The 16,850-nt window shown below is 46.8% G+C and overlaps 1 protein-coding gene across 8 annotated transcripts in view; it reads right to left on the bottom strand.

Annotated features, from left to right (window-relative positions):
* The window catches only part of smarcd3b (SWI/SNF related, matrix associated, actin dependent regulator of chromatin, subfamily d, member 3b), a 41,550-nt gene that overhangs the window by 18,889 nt on the left and 5,811 nt on the right, over positions 1-16,850 (bottom strand). For 4 of the 8 annotated variants that reach the window (XM_042068239.1, XM_042068236.1, XM_042068235.1 and 1 more), the window contains exon 1: positions 7,156-7,663. The exons of 1 other annotated variant lie outside the window; for it this stretch is intronic. In XM_042068239.1, coding sequence (XP_041924173.1) covers positions 7,156-7,233 — 78 coding nt within the window. In that variant the 5' untranslated portion in view covers positions 7,234-7,663. Of the gene's footprint in view, positions 1-4,461; positions 4,527-7,155; positions 7,665-16,850 lie in introns of those variants that run through there. 3 more of the 8 variants (XM_042068233.1, XM_042068240.1, XM_042068237.1) reach the window with 3 other exon arrangements.

The following is a 16,850-nucleotide window of genomic DNA, read 5'->3' on the forward strand; positions in this document are numbered from 1 at the left end:
GAGGACGTCGGAGCATCGGCCTGGCCAGGACTGATCAGAGACTCCGGTACACTTTTCAACCCACTAAGGGGGGAGACGCATGTCGAAATGACTTGCCCCCAGGGGTGAGTGCAGCATAGGCTGAGGATCGCTATGTGTTTGGCAGTCTACATGACTCAACTGCCTTTAATGAGCATCACTGCCGCGTAGACTTTGGAAACAGAGGAACTTTCGCAGTTAAAAGCATCAGATCCAACTTCCCTGAAACCGAGTCTCTCTCGTTTTTTAATGACCATGGGAGGGAGTGCAAACACACTGGCGAGCCAATTAGTTTTTACGAGGTAATACACCGTTAGTCTTAATGAGGCAGTTTTGATACAGCCCTGTTATAAAATGGGCTTCTTTTAACTAGGCAGGAAGTGCTACCCTGGCATCCTCGTGGCTGTGAGATGTAGCACCTGGACGGGAGGATTTCAATCACTGGTGACTTCCTGTGGCGAGCGAGAGGTGAGATGAGTGCGTAAACACTCTCCTGATCCGAGGTTAATGACCGACATTCCCTCAACAACTGTGCTCGACAGGGGGTGGGGGTAGGGGTGAGGATGGGAGACACACACTCATGCAAACACACACACACACACACACATGCTCCTAGCTGGACTCTACACCGTTGTGAAACAGGCCTCTGCTGGAAGGCATGTTGCAAAATTACAAATGTTACAACTACCACTCAGTGTAGCGCAATGAGAAGAGAAAGCCTAGAAACCCCCACCAATATCTGGGCGTGGACCAGACCTGTCCTCTAGGTTAGACACACAACCGACCGTGTGCACACACACATGTGAGCACACAAGCATTACATAAATATTAGTCTCATTCATACACAAACACTGTCTGTTTGCTGTTTTCAACCATATGCACACACAAACATGAACCCCTATATACTGTCACATGAACACACACACAAAGATGCATAGGCCTACACTTATATGGGTATATATACTACACAAACACACACACACAGAGAGACAGACAGAGTAAGTGAGAGTGTGTATCTGACTGGTATCAGGCATGAGATGGTCTTATCTAGTTTATTCCTGCAGCAGGGTGCTGTAGTGTGCTGCAGTGGGGAGGCAGATAACCAGGGCCCCAGACCCCGCGCACATCTCTGTTCGCCTCTCCGCTCCTGCAGCATCACTGAACCTGCTGACCCACCAACAAGCCACCAACAGGCCCTCCCAGTTAAACACACGACCGGACTGGCATGGCGGCTATCAGTGCACCTCTGTGCCACACACAAACACACACACAAAGCAAATAAACAGTTCTGAGGCAGAAATGGGTTTAGGTGCGGTGGGTGAAGTGAAATTAAGATGGGCAAAATGTAAAAGGAGAAAAGAATTTCACAACAACCTAATAAATATGCCTGCCTGATTTAAGTTCCACAACATAGTCATTTCTGACAAGTGAATTTATCCTGTGTAATGACATTCTTTGAATTATAGAGAGCAATGTTTGAGCAATGTTACAGAGCCCACAGTAATACACTGACTCTTTTATCTGTTTAATTAAGTCATCTTTGTGCCATTTTCCTGACACCTTCCCATTCTCATGTGGTGGGATAGACGGTTCACACCTCATGTAGGTGGCCAGACGGACTATTTGACCACTGATTAACTGAGCTGACCGGCTGGATACGCAACGCCCTGGACCGACTTCTGACTGTTTGTGAATCTTCATTAAAGGCCAGCTAACACACTGAGAGCACAGAGGGTGGCTTTGTCCTGGGGCGGGCTGGAGCGCTGCCTCCAGCGCGGGCGTGAGGGGTCACCGAGGTTGCAATGGAGCCCGTCCATCCAGGGAGAGAGGGGGCTCTGGCGCGAGGCTGCTGAGGGGCACAGGTGGTGCTGTCAATCTGGGGTGGGGGTAAAACCAGCGAGCAGCTGTGCGATCGCTCCGGCCTGCCTGGGCATCGTGTTTTTAACACAAGCCACACACATGCACACACACACGCACACACACATGGACACAAATACATTCACTCTCTACACACAATATCTCTCTAGAACAAATAAAAATACCTAGGCTTTGTCTCTGTTACCCTTTGCCCCGCAAACACAGAGACTTTGTCTTTCACACACACACACACACACACACACACACACAAACATACAGAGGCACAGACGCACACACCCCCACACACATACACTCACACACACAAACACACACCCCGACACACAAACTCTGTCTACGTGTGGCTGTGGGCTCTCTGGGCTGCTGGCCAGTGCCTCTTTCCCCTCTCCTTGAGCTGCTCACCCTGGCTCTTCCTCTGGTTTCACTCTGCTATCAGAACAAGAGGACACCCACCTCCACTGCTCCCTCTCTCTCCATCTCTCTTTCTGTCTGTGTTTCTTTTATTCTCTCCCTCACACACACACACACACACATATACAGGCAGGCAAAACACATGCACACATGCGTGGGCGTGGGGCCAGACCTCTCCGGCGAGTGTGTTGGAGGTCCTCTGGCATGAAAACGAGGGAGTGAGGAGGAGCACAGAAGGAGTGTGTGTGTGTGTGTGTGTGTGTGTTTGAGTGTGCGCCCGCGCGTTTGTGGTTTCAACGTGGTCAAACGTTTTGGGTGAACCACAACAGTAACATACTGATGGGCAGATCTGAAGGCATTTTGACACTGTCAGGGGTAGAAGTGCAGTGCACACATTCAAAAGCCTGCATGCCTGCACGACCACACACACACACACCCATAGTACTGACTTCATTCCATCTCTTATGCCTGCTAAAAAAACTAGCCTTTCGGATACTTGGGCCACTGCCCACCTAAAGACTCAAACTGATGTAGGTGTTGATTTGACATTCACCATCTCACAGGTTAGACAGCCAAGTGATGGGAGAAGAAAAAGACAAAATACTGAGGAGAGACAGGAGAGAGAGAGAGAGAGCTCTGTGGTAGGTAGACAAGAAACATCATGACCTTCACAGCCCACAGCATGGTGTGTGTGTGTGTAGGTGTGGGGTGTGTGTGTGTGTGTGTGTGTGTGTGTGTGTGTGTTACTGCATGTGTGTGGAGGTCTTGTGCATCTCTCTTATTTGTGTTACTATTCTTGCAAACTCAGAGGTAATGGTGAACCCTTGGAAAGCAGTGTTGACCCTTCAACTGGATGAGGAAAGACAGACATTTCTCAATCCCTCTTGCTGAACAACACTCACACTAGACTGAACCGCCCTGAAGGGAACCACCAATTCTATCAAGAATTAGCTTTAGAGAAGCTAAAGAAGACTTGCTGGCCTGCTCATAACAGGAACCCATTGTAAACCGTGTCTCTAATGTCTTTTCTTCACCTGTAAGCTTGCGCACTAAGCGCTAACCACTTGTCCTCTGGAAGGACTTTGGAAACGTAAACACGCCTACGCGTCACTGTGCAACGAAATAGCAGAGCGTGTCACAAACAAAAACAATCCTGACAGAAAAGAAAAGAAAAAACTAATTCCGAGCGGATCTGGAGGCTGGTCTGGAGGAGACATTGGCACTGCGGGCAGAGAGCATTAACATGCAGACGGCTGTTGGCAGAGGTAGCGAACAGCCGGGGCTCCGACGGAAGGTCAGGGAGAAGAAAGAGCATGTGGCATCGGCAGGAACGTCAACGAGGCCGAAGGCACGACTGATTACTCAAGAGAAACCATTACTGAGACCCCTGTACTGCAGCGGCAGAGCTGGGACAATTGAAATCAAGTTCTTTTTGGCTTCAGTCTGCTCCCATAGATCTTGGGAGTTGTTTGAATGATGCCAAATTGAGAAGGCAAGGTTAGGTCACCCTCCTTACTGTCAGCCTTCTGATGGTTCAGTGAGTGCGAGGCGGAAGAGAGAGAGAGAGAGAGAGAGAGAGAGAGAGAGAGAGAGAGATGGTCAGACGGACTGAGTTGTGATATGAATTGTAAACGCGGCTCGGGCGCGGTGCTGGCGACCGAGGGCAGCTGCGAGAAGTGGAGCGTGGATACAGTGATGTCTTTGTGGGAGCGGTCTCAGAAGCACGCCCCTGATGTTTCATGGGGGTCAAAGGTGAACTTGTCTTTTGACAGGCATCATGTTGCTTTTTTAACGGCAGAGGAGGCAACAGCTGTGAGACCAGGCCTTTTGGTGCTGAGAGGTTTTCTTACTCCGGTTATTTGTCTTCCACAAAACTTATATTAATAGAGTGAAACTATAATACAGCACCAACATATAAACGGAAGCCACGGCTTTCATATTCAGCAACAGATTAAAATATGATACATATGATAGATATGATATGACACATTAAGGTACCATGACTACCATCTTAACATATAAATCCATTTCCTATGTCACCAACCATAAAAATGTGATTTAACATGAATAGATTACATATTATAAATATGCAGGTAGAGAATGAACAATGTTAATCACTCTAAGCACTATTCATCCATGGCTATTTCTAAGACCTACCAGCATCCATGTGAATGTAGCAACCATGGTATAAAGGCTTCTTGTATTGTCAGTCAGTGAAAAGCACTGTATATAGTTAGCCACTGAATGGGAGCTAAGGTCTTTCAACCCAGTAGAAATACCACAAACCAGCAGTCACCACACCACCTGACCCCAAGGTCAGCTTTATCTATACAGACATTCACAGCGTAGAAAAAACAACAAAAAGAATCTGTCTCTCATTAACTAGTACAATGTGGGAGGAGGAGTGGAGTTCATGTGTGTGGGGGCGTGTATGTATGTGTACTGTGGGTGGTGGTAGTGTAGTGGTTAAGGAGCTGGGCTAGCGTGCAGTAGCCTGAAAGTTGTCGGTTCAATTCCCGGCTTCCACCGTTGTGCCCTTGAGCAAGGCTCTTAACCCCAAGTTGCTCTGGGGACAATGTGATCCCTTGTAATATAGCTGACATATGTAAGTCACTTTGGTCAAAAAGTGTCTGCTAAATGTAATGTAATGTAATGTGTACTGTATGTGACTACAGAATGAGAGTGGGAGGGAGAGACAGAAAGGGCACCCAAACATTCAAAGAACATTCAGATACATACAATTACTCTCTGCTCTCCTAACCTTATATACAACACGTACAACCCATTACAGGGGAAACACACTCTGCCTACAGAACTAAATGAAAGAAAAAAAACGAATCTGCCCGTGTCACCCCTTAGATGCCAAGGCCACTTATTGGCATCACCGTGGCAATGCATAGTGTGAGTAACATTTTCTCACATCAGTAAAAAAACAGATCAGTGTCTCTCATCATCTCAGCCTCCCTGTCACTAAAATACATCTCTATTTCCTCCAGACCAGTGATGTTTTCATACACCATATACAGTCTACTTCAGTCTGAGCTCTGTAAACACATGCAGCGCAAGAGAGCATTGTCTGAAGGGCCATTTCAGCTCTCAGACACATCCTGTTGCAGGCTCTGGCAGGGAGTGTGTGTGTGTGTGTGTTTGTTTGTGTGTGTGTGTGTGTATGTGTGTGTGTGTGTGTGTGTGTGGGGGGGGTCCTCAAATCAAATGGTGGGAAACATTTAAGCTGGGAATAGCGGGAGCTTCGTCAAGGTTAATTAGACCACTGGGACGCACGCCGCTTACTTGACTCGTTTATCACTGATGCGCTGCTGCTGCTACAGCACAGCTAAATTCTGCACCCAAACCAGCGGCTGTGGTGTAGGCCAAAAAAAGAGAAACACATGATGCTCAATCCCACCGCAATGTGATTTATACGTAGCGAGCCGACTTCTAAAAGAGATGTCAGATGTTTGCAATTCCAAATGTCTGTAGCATGTCAATGGGGAAGCCCACAGAAATGGCGCATTAAAACTTCTGTTTTTGTCGTTTTCTTGAAAAGCGGCCATCCACTGTGAGGGCCGGCATAACTGTCAGCGAAGCACAGAAAATAACTCACTCCACAAAGCCAATTAAGTCATAATGTTGGCACGAGTCTTTCTCCTAATCAAACCAAAAAAGGCATTACGGCGTTGGCCCCAACTCCAGCTGTAAAACACAGGCATCAAATGAGACGAGACAACTAGTCTGCTCTGTAGCTGAGGTCTCTGATGTTGTGGCCCCTTAGTAAGTACCTCTAAACTTGGCTGATTAGTTCTGAAGTGAATGGCCACAGCAAAGTCTTTGGTCTCAAAGTTACCAACGTTCAGCTCTTTGGACACACAAATGGATCTCGAGGCAGAGCATTGCATAGCTCAATGAAGTGCTACAAACAGTGCAAAGAAATGACAGCTGACCTTTTAGGCAAAACACAAAATTACAAAGTTGTATTTCTTTCTGGTGAGACCACATTGACCTGAAATGACAATGCAGTGAGAGATTTTAAAAAGGCTGACAGCTGTTCCTGCTTGACAAAGCAGAGGTTATCATTAATAAAATATCATATTCTTTCCGAGTTGAGATTGAGAAACAATGCTGCTGCAGTAAGCTCACTCTCCTCTCCTCTCCTCTCCTCTCCTCTCCTCTCCTCTCCCCTCGCACTCATTCTATCACTTCCTCTGAAGACGCACGTTCACTCTTTTGAAGCTATTTCGGTGAGTTGCCTCCTCAGCGCAAAAAAAATAAAATATATATATATATAATATGTCTGAAGAACCGTCAACATTTGCACAAAGTCTGTCAACAACATAAACGCAGTGGTGGCGTTCCAGATCTTGTGCTTGTTTCTTTGCTAGCAGTGCGATCCACTGCTAGTGACTCCGGTGCTCTGAATGAAACAGAATTGGCCAGCTCCTCTATCCACGCTCCCAGACAGATCCTGTAGCCAGGAGGTTTGTCTGCTGTCTTTCCTTCCCTTCCCTTTCTCTCTCTCTCTTTCTCTTCCTCTCTTTGTATCGCTCTCTTTCATATACAAACGCACGCCTGTCTGCGTGCCCGACTGACTCCCTCTCTCCTGCCCACCCCCACCGCTATCGCCACCACAGCCCCTCTCCGTCTTTTCTCCAGTGCTGCTTTAAAAAGAAAGGCAGCGTGCGCGAGGCTGGAAATAACCTTCACATGGACGGCTCAGCCTGCTATCGCGTGCACACAGACGGCAGTGGTGGCGGCAATGCTCTCTCTCTCTCTCTCTCACACACACACACACACACACACACACACACACACACACACACACACACACACACACAGACACACACATACACTCACCACTCCATGGACGAGGAACTCAAACAGTTTGCTCTTGGTGGCTTTGCGAGCTCCTCCAGCCGACTCCTCAGTGGCCATTTCCCTTGTCCCCCTGCACGCCCCGCTCTTGCTGTCCTCTCTCTCTTTCCCCCTCTCTCTCTCTCTCCCTCTCTCTCTTTTGTCTTTCCCTCTCCCTCGCCTCTCTCTCTCTATGTCTCTCTCTCCTTTTCACCCTCTGTTTAACTCCCCAGCCCCCCTCCCCTGCTCCACTTCACTTCCCTTCTCTTTGTGTTTTCCTCTGACTGCTGTCCCTGCTTTCTCTCCCCCCTTCTCTCTCTCTCTCTCCCTTCCCTGTTCTCTCTCTCTCCCCCTCTCTCTCTCTCTCTCTCTCTCTCGCTCTCCCTCTCTGTTTTCAGCGTGCTGCCCTGCTGGGTCTCTCACTCAGTCTCGCACTCTCGTGTAGTTGAGCTGCCTTTCATGCAGCCGGCAGAGGGGACGAGAGCAAGAGCGAGAGAGAGAGAGAGGGAGAGGGAGAGGGAGAGAGCGAGATAGAGGGGGGTTGGAGAGGAGGAAAGGAGAGGAGGGGGGAGGAGGAGGAGGAGGAGGAAGAGGAGGAGGAGGGGGCGACGTGCGTGGGGGTCTGGCAGGGGGGTTCCGGCCGGCCCACCTCCCTGCTGCCCTGCCCCCTCTCACCGCAAACCGCCACCCCCTGCCCCCTCCTCCACCCTCCCCTGGTGCAGCTGTTACATTCCATTGGTAGATAAGGCCATGCTCACTGACTGGCTGACTGAGCCCTGCGGTGGGTGGGTGAGCTCGCCTCCCCAGTGAGCTAGTCGCCCCAGCCTCAACCACCATTCCCTCTCTCTCTCTCTCTCTCTCTCTCTCTCTCTCTCTCTCCATCTCTCTCTTTTCCTCTCTCTTTTCCCTCTGCCATCTCCGCTCTGCTGCAGTCCAGTGTGCGGTGGCCCAGGGAGCATGGCTCATTCTCAAAACAGAGCAGAGCCTCTCTTAAAGGGGGTGGCTTCCCTTAAAGGGGCCCGGCTCATTTCTTTTTGGTTTTTTTCTCTCGTTTGTTTGTCTTTTCCTTCTCCTCGCGTCCCAGCTCACGCCTTCCATTGGGGGGTTTCCAACCTCCTCCTTGCCTACCTGGCAAACACTAGCGTGGGGCTACTCACAAGCAAATAGGTTCCTTTTTTTCTACTAATATTAAAGATCAATGTCAATGATTTTCTTGAATAAATAAAAAAACAATTGGACAACTTTACAACCTGAACAAATTAACACTACACATTCCTTACACACGCATGAACGCATACTATACAAAAAGCCTACTTATAATGATAACAAAAAGATATCCCTATATTCAAAAGGGTTATAGGTCACCATACATACTAACAAACAATCAGATGCTCCACACATATGCTCCATTAAGGCACATACAAAGGTAAGAGGATGGATCCCTCTGTTGTACCTCTCCCACTTTTAGCTCTTCTAAAGGGCATCTATCAGTCAAGGCACTCTCTTACACTTGGAAACAAAATGAAATGTGCAAATAAGGACACACACACACACACACACACACACACACACACACACACACAAAGAGAGAGTAAATAGTAAATTACATTTAATTCTGTATTTACTATTTCACCATTAACCACCAAGTACATGAAGGCTAATGGACCAACTTTACAATCAGTGCTCAACTATGAAGGTCAGAAATATTTGAAATAGAACAGGGATGATACTGAGGAGCTGCTGTATGGCTGATGCTGCCCTGGTTAGGATAACAACGCTCACACACACACACACACACACACACACACACACACACAGACCCCACTACACACAAGTGTACACATACACACGCACTCAGCACAGACATCTTATTCTTCCCTCCATCTGTCAGGGAATCCAGCCCCCTCCTTGTCGGCTCTTTAATTAGCCGCTAATGGGGAAACACCACGAGGGCCTGTTAAAGTGGCCACGGCTGGGTACACAGACACGAGCAGCACCCGCCACCACACACCTACACACGCACGGGCAGAGAGTCGAGACTCTGCAGTCTGACATTAGCCATCTCTGGCCCTGAACTGGCTCTAATCTGGGCTGGATGTGGTGCTCCTCTGGAATCAGCTGCTATTAGGACGCACATGACCAAAGAAGGTAAGGACTCCCTCCTCCTCTCCCCCATCCCCTCTTTCTCCTCTTCTTTCTCTTTCCTCACTTCCTTCCCCCCTCTTTTAAGAGCTTCTGAATTATTCATAAGGCAATCTGAATGACAAAGGGACTCCAAGTGAATAGTGTGTGTGTTGAAGGGGGGTGGTCGTGCAACAGAGATAGAAGGTGTATGAATGAAACTGTGTGTGTGTGTGTGTGTGTCTGTGTGTGTGTTGTTTTTTTAGAGCAGACACGAGCCGCTGTCACTCTCCCCACTACGCCCCTAAGCAAAAGTTGACCCCTGGAGGTCAGATAGTCTGCAGGAGGGAGGGTGGGTTAAAGAGAGGTCGGCCTCAAACAGACATGCTCCTAATTTCCTCTTGTTCCAATTGCATAGAACTCAGCAGTGCACAACCCCCTTGAGTAGAATTACCTCAAAAATTCTGTTATTTTTCCTCACTGCAGTTTAACTGATTAGAGGAAGCATGATAGTTAATTGTTACCCTCAGCTTAGCTGTGGTTTTCCATAATGTGATCAACTGGCTGTAAAATTCCACTTAGACACTGCTTGGGAAAAGCCGGTCCATCGGCTTTAGTCCTCAAGTGCAATCCACACATGCTATTATCCCTGCTATTATGCACTTGAGATCTCCCCAGTTCCTCTATGGCTATTGAGGCATAGCTCCAGCTGCTCTGTCACTGTGTAAACTGCAGGTTAAAGGACATCACCTTTGACTCTGGTGACCCCAATTACAAACCCTTGCTGTGCAACAGAGCCATATATCACCCAGCGCTCTAGGAAACCTTGCAAGACTCTGTGTCCTTGTCCCTGACCAATGGCGAAAAGCCTTTATACTTTATTAAGGCGTCAGTGACAATCCACAGCTGTGTGGCCTCATCTGAAGATAATGAATGGTGCCTGACACACGACTACTGTCTCAGCTTCAAATACGTGATTTCAAGAACTGTAATGTAAGCAAGAAAAAATGTATATGGCAAAATCAATGGCAACCTGTCAAAGTATAGTGAAAAGCAGAAGATGAAATAACCAAAACATGCACACGCACACGCACACACACACACACACACACACACACACACACAGAGAATGACCATAAAAGACAGCATCAGTTCTCGGGCTTCACCTTCTCGCTAAGTTCATTTTGGACTAAAAAGCCCCTCTGATGTTTAGCCAACACTGATTTCACTTGGCAGCCCACTCGCCAATATAAATTCCAACCCTCAGGGTTTACAACCCAAAACTGTACTAGATGTTCTGATATTCTAATGATCACAGCCACAGTCCCGGAGCAATGGCTCCTGTCTCAGTGAAGAAGAGTGAGGAGAGCAATAGAGAGATTGAGAGAGAGAGATTGAGAGAGAGATGAATTGAGTAAACGACTAGAGACTGGATGGCAGGGATGAGGAGTTATAGGAGAGAACCTGTTTACTCTGATATGACTGACAAGAGCGCTAAACGGACTTGTCAGAGGACAGAGCCAAAATGAGCTCCAGATCTGGGCCAGAGGAGATGGAGGCTGGCAGACAGAAATTAACAACATGGAGGCTGATAGGATGGTGGGGTGTAGAGGAATACATAAAAAAAAAATGCATTCCAAATGCCAATTCAGCTTTTACTGTAATTAGCCTGGTGTAGCCAGACTCAATTCTAAATATTTCCCGACCTCAAATTTTGTGGGCATGGTTAATGTGGGCTGGCTTCCAGGCTAGCTTTTCATATGACTACTTTCAAAATGCCAACAAAATCAGCATGAATTAAGGGACTGAGTCAGTACAGCGTGTTTCTCCCTGCTTTAAACAGACATGGATCCTGCAACCTGACGGACTTGCCTCGCTGCCAACCTCAAGGGTGACACCTGCTGGTGAGACATTAGAACTCCTTATTTCCTGGCCAGCCTCCACTATTGAGGGGTATGCTGTGAAATTCAAGCTTTTCTCTTGGCTGCTCACCTCTTTGCCAGTGCAGCACTTCTCAGAAACCCAGTATGTGTGTAATAAATATATAGTTAAATCGAATTTCACAGTGGTCTTATATAAAGCAGAATCACTTCCTCAATGGCTTATTCCATGCACTGTTTACCCACATATCAAATGTAATACAACATGACATATAAAACATCCCAGGAAAAAGACATTATGCGTCTTCAGCAAATGTCAGCTGCCAAACTAGCCGTAAATATCGTCGACACACGTGGGGAGCAGACTACTTGATTGGTCCAGAAAAGACCCCCTGCGTGCGTCCACGTACCCCCTGCTGGACCCCCTCCCTCATCCTCCAGTGCCAGTCTCAACAAATGGTCAAGTCCCACTGACTGATCCGAGAAGGGGGCAGGGGGCTTACAGAGCAGGGGGCAGGGGGGTGAGGTAGGGCGTGGTGGGGTGGTGGGGGGTGGGTTGGCATACAAGCTCAGAGGAGACAGCAGTACTTCGTCTAGCCAGTAGAGGAAGCTCATTGATTGGCGTCTTATTGATTCCTGTCCAGACTATCTAATTCACGCCAATCAGAGCAGAGACTGACTGTCTGGTGCTGTGTTCACACTGGCTGAACACCTAAACACTACAGACAGTGGTGTAGTAGAAAACGTCAGGTCGAGTGCTCCCAAAACAATTACGATGTTCATGTTTCAAAATGTATAAAATACAGTTAAAACATTCACTTTGAATTGCTGGGCTGACATACTGTATATCTTGCTTGTTTAGCTTCACAATACTGGCTCAAATACTAGAGTGACTTCGATATGCACATTTACTTGACTTGCAGATCTGAACATCTCCTTACCAGTGGCTTTGCCTTATCGTAACATCAGCAACGATGCATTAGCTTCGAGGAAATACACTCACAATAAAACATACATCAGCTGTGTCACAGTTTGCCACAGATAAAAGCACAAGATAAATGTTTATTTAGCAAGTCATGATGGGCTCACGGTCCTTGCTGACTTTCCCCTTCTGACCACAAGGGAGCATCTGTGAGGTCTGTGATGTGTGTGTGTGTGTATGTGTGTGTGTGTGTGTGTGTGTGTCTCAATGCACTCTATTCAGCCCTTTCCGCCCCTATCTTTCCAGCCGGTCACACACGGTCACCAACAGGCAGAGAATCGAAAATCCTAAAATGTCATTTCCTCCTAGAAAACAACCACTGATGAAGCATGATGAATCGCCCGCCTTCCTGGCTCACACACACACACAGCCCTTGCCCAACTCATTTAGGGGCAGATTGGTTTCCTTAATTAGCACAAGGCTCTTAATAAGCACTGAGTTGAGCTGGCGTGCAGGACCCCCCCCCGCCCTTCTTTTTTCCTTCGTCTTGGTGATTTATTTATTTTTTAGGGAAACCTGATTTGAGATCCCCCGCAGTGAGGGATTCTCCTCTGGCTGCCTGACTCCGTGCTCTTACACAACACAACGCAACACAACAGCGCTCCACTAGGCAATTCAATCTGAGAGGGAGAGGAGAGGAGGAGTGGAGTGGAGCAGCCACAGCAGCAGCAGCATATAAAATGGTGATATAGCCCACAGTATTCTACAAACAAAATGGCTGCTACAAAGCAGCTAGGGGGACAATACTGACTGAAAAACAAAAGTATCACATAGCATTTAATTGCCTTTTAAATATTTAGCTTCCATGAAAGGTACTTAGAGTGTGACTTACACTGATTATTTTAATGATACACATTAACAAACTGATTGAAACATGACTGTGCCAACAGTTGAGGTGGTGAGAGCAATATGGTGGTTTCATTTTGGCCCCAATAGTCATGTTGGCAACATTCATATATAATTCTAACCCTCGTTCTGTAAGCAAAAACAGGCAAACTGACTCACACTACAGCAGTCGGTGAGCTAGAATTGAATTCTGACCAACAAACTCTATTAGTCTGCAACTTAAACAATGTCACAGTGGATAAATCAATGTCAGGCATGAACAAAAGACCTGCAGAGTGGCTGGATTCCGTTTGGGATTAAAGGGTTCACTGTTCCTTTAAGAGCTGATGCAAGGCTTGCGAATGGAATTATATGGAAATGAGAGACGATGTAAACTGCAGAGTTTTGCAGCAGCCAGACCCCGCCGGCGGCCCTCTCTAGCAGTGGAGGGGAGTGGAGGGGTAGTCACGCAGAGTGGTGTGCACGACCATGTCTGTACAACGATGGCCTAAAACTACCAACACACAGAGTGTGCATGTGGTGTGTGTGTGTGTATTAATGTATGTGTTTGTGAGAAAGAGAGGGAGAGAGAAAAAGAGACAGAAAAATGGGGGGTGCACGACGTAACCAAGCCTGACAGTTTTGGAAAAATGAAGTCCAATGTGTGCGCTCACTCTCTCCCTCTCGTTCTCACTCTCTCTTTCACACACACACACACACACACACACACACACACACACACACACACACACACACACACACACACACACACACACACACACACACACATTTGTGCACAAACGAATACCACCCACATCAGGTATAGAAGATGTAATAAGTCATTATTGGCGTGGCAGGGAGGGATGTCGGTGTGGTCTACACAGGAAACGCAGCAGGAGTAACGGTGCTCAGTACGCCAGCCAACACTCCCTCAAAACCAGAGGCCTTTTCTCTCTGACTACACTGAGTCTAGAGCCTGCCAGAGCCAAAACCAAGCCCCGATCGGCCGATCCCATTTCTTACTCTCCCAACTCTTAAAGCAGGTGCTGCTGTTTTACAGTTGCATTTGAGACGAACCAATGATGAGCTGAGCATGATGTGTGTTGCCATGGCAACAAGGGGCCAATGAGATGAAGGAAAAGCTTATAGCGTTGTCTGTTGCATGGCATGGTGCACCTCAGTTCATACGGTATCAGTCTATGATGAGTCTGTGCTGAGTGTCTGAATGCTGACTTTGTGATTTCCTCTAATGAAGCAGGTCTGAATTACTTACAATTCTGATTCAATTAGCATGTTCAAGAAATAAAACAAGACCTAAATGTACTACACTCCTACTTAGTCAGTGTCAAGGAAAATATTCATCAACAGATTTTTTACAACTCATAAGTGTACCCATCAGAAACAACTGTGAATCATAAATCAAATGCAACGATCAGAGACATTTACAGTAGAATGCCTGTGGAAAAACACTCGTCTTTACTCATGGCGTTTATTACAACCCCACGGAGAGGGAGTCGGACGTTTCCAGGTGCAGAAATGTCAGGGCTTTAACTGGGTGGCACAATTACATCCCTTCCTCCCCAGAGAGCTGCAGCCAGAGTGACAGGAGTGCCACGGCAATTACGGGCTTATGAGACGGGCCCTGGCTGGGCCGCACAAAGCATCTTTATCCACTGGCTTCCTGCTCCAGCTTCTTGGCAGGGCTCTTTGTTGCTCTGTCTGTCTCTCTGCTACTTTCTCTCTCTCTCTCTCTCTCTCTCTCTCTCTCTCTCTCTCTCTCGATCGGTTATATACTGCCACTCTGACTCTCAAACTCTCTCACAAACTAGCTCGCTCTAAGATTTGGACTCTATTTCTGACTCCATATTCCAAACGTTCACACACTCCATCACATGCTTTTTTTCTCTCAAATATACTCCCACCTTTGCAGCTCTTTCTCCCCCTCTCTCTTTCTCTCTCGTGCTCTCTGTCTCCTTATTTTGTGTGCTTCTCCCAGAAGAAAGCATTGCTGGGGTGCATAGTGCCTGCCCTGCCTCACAATTAGCCCAAATGCACCAATAGACTGGCAATAAACACACCTCTGAGATTTCTGAGATTCACTGGCTGCCAAAAGAGAAAGAGTCCATTCTTGCCAGGAAAACAGAGACCACCCACACTTGGCGCCAAGGTCCACTAACTTTAATATCAACTGTAAATACTTTGTGAATATTCATCTGCTCCAACCTGAAGTGATTTTTTTTCTAAAGGACTTGCATATGCAGTAACGGATATTTGTGTTGAGTGTTGCAGCTCTCGCACTGGATAAACTGTGGAGACATGAACATGCCCACAGAGGGATAGGCATGGTTAGCATTTACTGCACACAGTGGATGCACTGCATTCAAGTGCATGGATGGACCAATCAGACTCAGTAGGCTCTGGGTGTTATCATCACTCTCAGAGCGGTCATGCTCAGGGTCAGATCAGTGGTCGATATATTGAGAAGTGCTGTGTCATGGAAACATTTCAGAACGTGCGGCAGATATGACCAGATCCTGCTGTATCTGATTGGTATTTACTCAACAACCTCAGCACTGCATAAACCAACGCTAAATGATCTGACACCAGACACCACTATCAATATATTCCTATTTATACATGTACAAAAGTACAGAGCAGTTTGCCATACACAGATAGATGTAAGTGGTAGTTGGCAGCCACCCCTCCATCTTTCCCTCTCTGGTCCATGATGTGTCACTGGGGTGGCCAAGCAGAGAGCAACCAGGGCAGGGGAAGACAGACAGGAGTTTATTCAGTACGCTTTTTGATTATCAGAAAATGGGTTCTTGGACTGGTTCTGTCCAGAATTCTTTGAACTTTGGTCCTATCTAGTGAACCAGCCCGAATTTCCACCAGTGTTGAACAGAACCAAGGATGCGTCATTAACAGAGGGTGTTGTGTGCATAACTAAGCTGTGGAATGACACGGCCACTCTGGTTCACAGGACAAATTCATTTAACTTTTAACTTAAAGGCAAAGTCAGGGATTTTGCATGAAGTCGTGTTTGTTTCTGTTTCTGTTTACATTTATTAGCAGACGCTTTTGTGCAAAAAACATACATTATATTTTAACCAAAGACCATATGAAACACGCAAGAGAGGTAGCTCACCCCTACCTTCAGTATTCCCAGAGAAATTACACGCAAACATTCATTTTTGTTTGGGGGCAGGCTCCCCCCACTTTGTTTGTTTCCAGTTGTCAGAGCCTGGGCTACTTATCGAGCGTTTGTGGGGAGATGACAAAAAATGTTATGGGCTTCAGATTGCGTAAAATCCCTGACTGCACCTTTAACTTAAAAATGAATTTTTGGTTCTACCTCGGAACCGACTTCTTAGGTTCCGAAATGATCTATTTTTGGTTGAAATGCTTTGAATGGTTCAACATCTGGAGCATAAATCAGAATGGAGTCGGTTCTGTCAGTGGAAATGGCCTATCACTGTTCCTAAGACAATAGACTAGTGGGTACTTAACTGCATAGTTGAAAAATAACATAATGTATGCTTTGGTTATCAAATGATTTTCACCTTTCACCGTAATCATGCCTCATCAACATTCCAAACAAAGTAGCAATACAACCACACACACAAAGATAGCCAAACGAATTAGCTTGCTAGAACATTTGGGGAAAATCAATCTCGATCGGATATTACAACAGAGATGTTGTGAATGATTGGGGTCACCAACGTTTTGTGACATCAACATAGGGTCACCTGCCAAAAAAGAGTTGGGAACTCCTGGTATAGAGTGATAATAGTATGGAACAGTACATTATTATTGTTATTACTACTACTACTGGCAGTTGTGTAGTAGTGTAGTAAAAGTAAGAGTTGCTTAATTTTTTTTTTGTTTCT

This window comes from Alosa sapidissima, chromosome 17 (assembly GCF_018492685.1).
Source record: "Alosa sapidissima isolate fAloSap1 chromosome 17, fAloSap1.pri, whole genome shotgun sequence".
NCBI classification, from domain to species: domain Eukaryota; kingdom Metazoa; phylum Chordata; class Actinopteri; order Clupeiformes; family Clupeidae; genus Alosa; species Alosa sapidissima.